Below are 9137 nucleotides of genomic sequence, written 5' to 3' on the forward strand. Positions count from 1 at the left end.
GTATCTGGATTTTTTTTATGTCTAATGTTTTGCAATTTTTTGTGCTATAAGTCACCTACATTGGCTGGGGAAATCCAGCCAGATGGGTGGGGTATAAATAATAAAACTGTTGTTGATGATGTTACACAGTATACATAAGGCTGCCTCTGAAGATGGTCTGGAAACTTCAGCTAGTGCAGAATGCGGTGGCCAGGTTGCTCACTGGGGCAAGACAATCTGAGCATAGTACATGAATCCTGGCCCAGCTACACTGGCTACGTAGTTGCTGGGCTCAATTCAAAGGGGCGATTTTGACCTATAAAGCCTTAAACATCTCAGGAATGCAATACCTCAAGGACCACCTCTCCCCATATGAACTGACCCAGACCCTGTGATCATCATCATCAGAGGCCCTTCTTTTTGTGCTTCCTACACAAGAGAGCCAGAGGGTGACAACACAAAAACAGGCCTTTTCTGTGGTAGCTCCCCACTTGTGGAATGCTCTCCCCAGGGAGGCCTGCCTAGCACCTTGATTGTATATATTTAGGTGCCAGGTGAAAACGTTCCTCAGGCCTTTGGCTTTGGCTGATTAACATTTTATATACTTTTAAATGCATTTGAAATTCTATAAGATCAGATATACATTGTTCTAATGCTAAATGTAACAGCATTTACAGTAGTCACTCTTCTCATAGTCCAACTTCATTCTATTATGGACACAAAAGGATGAGAGGAGGTTGAACATTTCATATTATGCTGGGTAACATAATTGCCTTGAAAACTGGAAGAAAAATGTGAATTTTATTTTTTAAAGTAAGTTATGACTAATTCCTACAACTAAATGGTATTCTTTCCCATTTGTTCTGGATGGAGCCTAGATATTAGGAGTTCAATATGCACTCATTTACATGTGCATAAATCTAACTCAAATAAATTAGACATGGATGAATAAATGCAAAATTCCAGCCTACTAGGGCAGAAGGATTAAATAAACTTTCTCAAGAGCTTCTGAAAAACTTTAAGAAAATGAGCTGATTTGTGTAGTACTTTCTTGCTGGTGCAAGCAGTCTTGGCCCCCTGGCAATGCAGACAAACAAAACGGGTTGTTTTGGAAATCACAGACATGGCTGACAGCAATTTCCATGATTATGACAGCTGAACAAAAATAATAAATAATGGACACAATTCATTTAACTCACAATTGACTGTTTTAGTTTATACGTGAATCATACAATAGTTAGTCTATGGACTGTATGACTAGCCATAGGTATCTTTAAGCTTTCTAGAATTAAAATAAGGTCCCTCAAGGGGAGAAAATATAAATTTCCTACCTATAAACGTCTATCTCCATAGGGCATTGAACACCACTGAGTTCCTATTGGAGCTCAAAGGCATAACCATACAATTTGCTTCCTCCTGTAGGAGGAGTAGCCCACCATACCCAGACAAAACTAGAGAAGATCACAAGTGCATGAGTGTCATCAACAGCTTAAATCAGGGGTAGGCAACCTAAAGCCCAGGGGCCGGATGCGGCCCAATCTCCTTCTCAATCTGGCCAGCGGACGGTCTGGGAATCAGTGTGTTTTTACATGAGTAGAATGTGTCCTTTTATTTAAAATGCATCTCTGGGTTATTTGTGGGGCCTGCCTGGTGTTTTTACATGAGTAGAATGTGTGCTTTTATTTAAAATGCATCTCTGGGTTATTTGTGGGGCATAGGAATTTGTTCATTATTTTTTCCCCAAAATACAGTCCGGCCCACCGCATGGTCTGAGGGATGGTGGACCGGCCCACGGCTGAAAAAGGTTGCTTAAATTCACTCTCTTGAAACTCTGCAAAGGCCTCAAAAATGAATTCAACTATAAAACAAAGCCCAGATTACTTGTCACACTCCAGTCCCAAAACACATCAGGTTCTAGGAGCACTGACCCAATGGTGGGTGGCTTCTTTTAGAGGAAGAAGTAATTCTGAATAGCTCTACCTGGGAGCAGCAGTAGCAGTTGCCATCCTGAAAGTGTTCAATGCCCACCAGGGACTTTGAAAGGAAGGAAAGCTGTTTGTTTGTATACCATCCTTCATCTAAAGATCTCAGGGTGGTGCCAGAAGTTTAACAACCTCTTCCTGAATTCTGTTTCATCATATGTATTTTATTACTGTGTTTAGTTATACATGTAATATGTCTTAATAAAAAGGATTTTTTAACCCCCTATTGGTTTCTCAAAGTACAATATTTATTTGCACTCTAGGAGAGAATAGTGTAATATTGCATTATATTACACATGGACTCACAATAATATAATTTTAAATAACAGGGCGTATTTGTGGGTACGTGATATACAAATGCACAGATACAAATTAATCCACTCACTATTTTTGCAATTCCTAGAGCAGATTAGCAGAGAAATTACTAATCTTCAAGATATATGGGAAGTTATGAGAAATATTACATTTAAACAATCTTAACTTTCTGTGAGATTATCAAATATGCTATTTTATTAAAGATAGCATAAAAGCTCAATAGCTTTCAAACCAGCCAATGGGCTTCTTTCTTATGGAATATGAATCCAAAAATGTCATCCACAAGAAAGTGCTGCTGCTTTTGAAGCTTAAACAGAAATATTTTCAATTACAAAAGCCTACCTAAACCTAAGCAGTGTTCAAAGTCTTTTCAAATTGAAAATACATCCCTAAAATGGTCACCAGGTGGTTTACACACACCATTTTGGAGTTGGTACTCCTAAAAGAAGAGTTCCTGCAGCTGGCTTTGAAGCTTTGCAAGCTTAGTTTCCCATTTCAAAGTCTTTTTGAAAACTGCCTATGTTAAGACAGGCTTTTGTATTTGAAAGTCAAGGTTTCAAAAGGCTTCCAACAGTGCTGCAAGTGCCTATCGGAAGAAATGTATCCAAAATGGTGGACGCAGGCTCTTTCAGAGTAGACTGTACATATCCTATGAGTGTATTTTATTGGTGGCAACCAAACACAATAAAGTTAATTTGCAAATATACCACAATTTTATAAATGCTTTAATAAGCTCCTCACAGTTCAAACAAAAATTGTACTGATTTTTATTAAGTTGCTAGAATTTTCAGGCTAAGAATTTACATAGTACCTTACAGAATATTTGTACTTGTCTCTTCTTAACCGATCACTTTACACATTTAATCTTGATGGATTACTGATCAGAATATATTCATTTTTCCCAAAAATATTATCAGAGGAATGAATTCAGTGTTGTGGTAAAGTGCATTTTGGATTGCCAGATGGCATGATCCCACCCCTGGTGTGCTGTTCTAGGAGTTCTACTGATTCCTGCCAATTTAAGGGGGGCGTGAATGGAAGGAGGAGAGGAGAGACAGCCCCATTGTGAAAGAGGCAGTCCTTGCATGGAGCTTCCACTGACAGGACTCATTAGCTGATACCCACTCAGAATCTAGAACTCTGATTTAACTGATTTCAGAATGTTTAAACAAAATGCCAGCAAATAAAACTTAATTACATAAATTCAGTAATAGCTTTCAATATGTGTGTGACAAAAACCTATGTTTTTTATTCTGTCTTGTATATTGTATACAGTGGATCAAATAGCTGAACAACTGCAGAAGATAAAAGATAATTACACATGCCTGAATCATTTTTTTCAAGGAAGATGTCTGAAGAAATGAGTCAAATAGAAGTGATGAGATTTGAAGCTCTAGGCTAATTAACAATTTGAAAATTAACAAATCACTGGATCCAAGTGACATCTACAGGGGCTCTTCGGGAATTCAATGTGAAATTACAGGTTTACTTTTTAAAAAAAGCAATTGCCACTAAAATAAGTCTTTATACTAATGGTTTTAAAGTCATTTTAATTGTTTAGTCTTTAGCTAAATATAATACCATTTTTTATGACGTAATAAAGAGAGGAGCAAACTAGGAAATTACAGGCCACTTATTCAAGAGGGTTCAATCTCTTTAAAATGCTTGTGATTATTTAAAGCCATAATAACAGTTCAGCTAGAATTTTACTGCAGATCAAGAAAAGCACCGCCAATTTCAAGAGGATGCCAACAAGGTTAATGAGCTAAGACAAAGAAGCTAAAAGAAGAAAGAAGGTTTCCTTCAGAAAACAGAAGCCTTGTGCAAATGAACAGCATGAAGAGGAACACAAACTTTGGCAAGTAAAATACAAACACATAAAATGCAAAAAATGGGGGGGACACCCAAAGAAGCATATAATTAAACACATTAAGTTCAACAATAACAAAATATTTAAATACCAGAGGCTGCACCCCTGGCTCACTAGCTCCAACTACCCCACTCCCTAGACCTTGCAGATACCCTACCTGCTGCCCCCTAGATCTCAATCCCTACCCCACTAACCCCTTAGAAGAGTCAGCCTGGCAGGAGAAGCACCACAGGAAGGAGGCTTGAAGAGGTGGCCAGTCCAGGGATCTGCTGGTGACACCATCTTCCCCATGCTGATTCTTCATCCTAATCTGTGGCAGAAGCACTTTTCATATCTTCCCCTTTCCCCTTTTTTCTTTTCTCATTCTTTTATTATTTTTTATCATTAAGAGGACTGTGCACACATGAAGCTGATGGCTGGCTGGTGAAGGACCCTGTGTGAGAGGCAAGGAAGGGAAGATATCCCAGAGTGGGAGGTTGGAAGAAGAAAGGGAAGCTCTGAGGTGAGAGCTGGGAGGATCCACCCCCTTCTATGTGAGACAAGGATTAGGATCAATGTTTGAGAAAGTCCACTCTATCTTTCTTTTTCTTTTTTTATCATTTAATTAGTTTGTTTCTTACTGCATTGTATGATATTCAAATTTTTTTATAAAAGAAAATAATTTTTAACTATGGCATAAAACAACAGCATTTTTACCAGTGTTTGGAGAAACTTGATCAATTCTCTGTGAGGGGTTGAAGATGGCTTGATTGAGCTGAAACTGCAATTATTTAACCACTGAAGGCAGTCAGTTGTGTCTTGTAGCAATTCATCAGGACAAGTTTCATTTATTTCTGATTGTAGCTCCTTAAGACACTGTTCCATACTAAAGTAGAAAAGAAGCAAACATAAAAAAGGAATACTTATCATTTACGGCAAAGTATTCAACATTAAATAGCATTATATTATATAACACTTTAATTTACCATATTAACAGTAATTTAGTTTTATGGATACTATCAATGCAGAAGCCTGTGCTGGTGAGCAGGCCTCACTGTGCATGTGTCATAATACAGTTGGGGTTAATCACCACCTTACAACCTTAAAAACAATTGGATGTGTGTGCTTTGTATCAGCAATTTCCGTCACTCCTAAAACAGGGATTATTTTATCCTTTCTACCCTCAGGGGTAGAAAATTACTGAAGTTCACTAGTAATATAACAGTGGTGCAGGAGCAAAGCCAGTCACAAAATGGTGGCAGGTTTAATCAGCTGGTAATTACTGACACCATTTTCTACAAATATGTAATCCATTTGGGGGCTGAATTATTTGCCACAGTGTTTTCCTGCGGAGACAAGCTCCGCTCCCCTCCCTCCCATCTGCTAGAACCAGAAGAGGGCTGAAACGAGTGCAGTAGCAACAGGTGCAGCTTCCAATTGCTTGGGAAAAGCCCAGCAGAGGAGGAGACTTACGCGGCTGTGGGGAGGTGGGGACTTTCAGTCTTGTCAACTGATTAATGGGGTAAGAGCTAATGGGGATTAGCTGCTGTGTTCATTAGGTCTCACTAATGACAGTCAACCCTGTGAATATCATGTTTTTTGCTAATAAAGAGTTAACTCCAACTCTGAATGGTGTGATTTACTGCCGACTCGCTCTTTGACACCCATGGCTTTTCAGCCGCCTGACTCATCACTGCCTCTTGACCTCCCTCCTTTCACTTACTTCAGCTTCTGCCTCCGATTCTTGACCTCTCTGCCACAGACTCTCCCCGCTCACTAAGCCCTGTTACTCTTTAAGCTTTCAACACCTCCTGTTCCCAGCCTTCTTCCCTTGGGGGTTCCCCAGCAGTTTCCCCCATCATTCCTCTCCGTCCCACCAGTCTACAACAGAGAGTTACAATTCTCAAGGGTTTCCTGAAAATTGAAGGGTAAACCATTCTGAAAATTGCAGCTCTGTGGCAGACTAGGGGTCTCCTAACAACTCTCAGGATTCTTTGGGAAGCCATGGTTGATGTGCTGATTGTATCATTTTAAACAAAGTTCAAAAATATCTAAACATTGCAGATGCTATCTAACCTGATAAAGATGCAATTTTCCCCTGTTGGATCATCCTCTGAAACCATACTAATGACTGTAATATATGAAAGCGTCTTTAAAAAGTAATCAAGTATGGGTGGCCTATCAAGCACATTCAAAGGCCTTTTCAAGAAACCTTAGAGAAAGAATGGGTTCGAAATGGTGCCCCTGAAACAAATAACTTATCTTTATCAAAGAACCTTTTCATGAATTCAAAGACTACTATGGAAAATAATACCCTATGGTCCACACTCAACTTCCAGATATAATATACCATTCCAACACGAGTTCTAAATGTGATAAAAAGCCAGGATGTATCTTCGTAACTTATTTAAGCCTGTCTTGGGAATCTGAAACTCAATGCACTAGTCATAGACTTTGGTTTCTGGGACATTTTGTCAAAGACTTCTATTGTAGTATCTAATGTGTCTCACTTAATCAAAGTTAATGAATTATAGCTTTGTGAACTGTAAAGGCTCAACTATTGTTTGTTACCTAAACCTGGTTCCATTAAAAATAAGGTTTGAGACTAATCTACCTGATAAGTGATAACTAATTATTACAAGCCACTACAACCCTTTACAGAACAAAATGTTTCCAATAATTTGTCCTAACATTGATAGAAGGATTAGGATTAGGCACAGAGACACCACTTTGGTAAAAACCACAATGCTTCATTATAGCAAAATATATATCAGTTCAGTTCCAGTTTATTAATAGGCCACAGAACTCCAAATTTCAATAAGTATATTCACAAAATCTTCTAACTCATTTAGCAAAATAATTTCTGACTTAATATGGTGCATATCAGTCTCAAGGCTGAATTCTTGCCAAATAGCACTGAAATGTTTTTGAATTTAATGAACCATGCATTCCACGGGGCTTTCAGCACTATATCCTTTAACCAATAGTGAGGGGAGGAACAATTATATTGAGGGAGTTTCCCTCACCTGAATGTCTTGGTAGCAATACAATGTATACTCTCTCAATGTATTCTTTTATCAGGTCTGACTCTGGTACTAGTTTCTTGATCCAGGGAAGTACATGTTTCATTTTTAGAATGAAATAAGGATAAGTATATAAGTAACTGATGGAATTTTTAAAATCAGGTTGCAGAAAACTACCTAACAAAAGCAGTAGCAATCAGCATAAATGCAACTGAAGTTGACTTCTGCCCCAATACCACACAGCTTACCTAGAAGCATTTTTCTTTATTTTCTCATCAATGTCACCAAGTATCTGCTGAAACTCCAGATCTCCAGGAAGTATGTTTAACAAACAATCCAAGTTGGAAGAATCAAGAGAATATTCACCTCCCCACTCCATTTCCAAATACTAAATTAGATAATAAAAATAGAAGATAAATAGTAAGATTAAATATATTTGAAAATTTGATTGCAGAAATGCTAAATGATAAGAGAAATGAAGCATACTGGGATATACAAGACCATGTATAGTGAGCTCCTCCCTCAACAGTCAAAATGCAGCAGAGAGAGAGATGGGGAATCCATCATCTATGCCATGGGTAGGCAAATTAAGGCCCGGGGGCCAGATCCGGCCCAATCGCCTTCTAAATCTGGCTTGCAGATGGTCCGGGAATCAGTGCGTTTTTACATGAGTAAAATGTGTCCTTTTATTTAAAATGCACCTCTGGGTTATTTGTGGGGCACAGGAATTCGTTCATTTCCCCCCCACAAAAAATATAGTCTGACCTCCCACAAGGTCTGAGGGACAGTGGACCAGCCCCCTGCTGAAAAGGTTCGCTGACCCCTGACTATGCAGAGAAACCAGCTACCTCAGGCTCCCTGGTGTGCTTACGGCGAGCTCTCAAAAGCCAGCACACTAATATTGGTTTCTTACTAATTATTGCAAAATTACCCAAGGCAAACTAGTCAATGCAATCCTGTCTGTAGCACACATTCATATCCTGTAAAGATCCAAAGGTCAGTATAGCTAATTCCCCCAAATAACCTTTTGTCTGCCTAAGATATACCTAAGATATAAATTCACATGTGTGTGTACTAGCACACAAGCAGATCTGGTAACAGAGAGCAGGGACTGTATTTTTTGTTACTGATCTCATGTAGGTTATTCTGGAATGGAGGGCCTGCATAACAAGAGTCCAACTCACCCGATGGGTAGAACCAAGGCAAAAGGGTGGCTAAAGGCTGGAGAAGCATCTGTGTCCTCCACAACGACTCACCAGAGGGCATAGGTATCACATCAGTGTTCAGATTCTCTACAGAAAACAGAACACATAAAGATTCATATTAAATAATTAGCCACCAAAAATAATTCATATTCAACACAGGCTACAAAACTGTTTTCAAATGTTTGAATTTAACAATACCGTATTGCTTCTGCAAAGTGCTCATGCTTTGGTACACTTTTTGCTGATTATAAGAAAAAGAAAACATCCCATTTGTGTGTTTTCTACAATACGAATTACAATCTATTGTGAAAATACAAACATTGTATTTGCCAATGTTAGGTTCATGCAATTTCCTTGGTTTATTATGGGAATTAAAACAGAATTTCAGAGCATGTCATTTTAATAAAGTAATCAGTAAATATTAGCCAACATATTCCTCAGAATCTGCATTCATCCATTTAAATGTTTTTTTCAAGAAAGGTACAAATCTAAGGGAAAGATTCAGATCACTGTTTCAAAACTTTTTTAAAAGTAGGGATATATACTCAATTCTGAAACTTCATAGTGTATTTTTCGCCCTATAGGACGCACCGTCCCATAAGGCGCACCTAGTTTTTTGGGGGGAAATAAAGGGGGGGGAAATAATTTTTCCCCCAGGCACAGGGCTGGGGCGGGGGAAGCCCGAGCTTCCCCCGACCCCAGCTCCCAGAACAGGCAACTCTCCGCAAGCTATGGGAGCCTGGCGCGGGCTCCCGCGCCTTGCGGAGAGCTGCACGAAGCCTGG

General features: G+C 39.0%; 1 protein-coding gene across 4 annotated transcripts in view; it reads right to left on the reverse strand.

Moving 5' to 3' along the window:
* KIAA0825 overlaps positions 1–8440 on the reverse strand; it is a 165405-nt gene extending 156965 nt beyond the window's left edge. For 3 of the 4 annotated variants that reach the window (XM_082191339.1, XM_082191341.1, XM_082191340.1), the window contains exons 1-3: positions 8333–8440; positions 7397–7536; positions 4843–5011 (exon numbers count right to left, since the gene is read on the reverse strand). In XM_082191339.1, the coding sequence (XP_082047465.1) occupies positions 4843–5011; positions 7397–7527 (300 nt within the window). In that variant the 5' untranslated portion in view covers positions 7528–7536; positions 8333–8440. Of the gene's footprint in view, positions 1–4842; positions 5012–5848; positions 5978–7396; positions 7537–8332 lie in introns of those variants that run through there. The other variant, XM_082191342.1, reaches the window with a different exon arrangement.
* Positions 8441–9137: the final 697 nt, after the last annotated feature.

This window comes from Podarcis vaucheri, assembly GCF_965113315.1.
Source record: "Podarcis vaucheri genome assembly, chromosome: 11".
Classification (NCBI taxonomy): Eukaryota; Metazoa; Chordata; class Lepidosauria; order Squamata; family Lacertidae; genus Podarcis; species Podarcis vaucheri.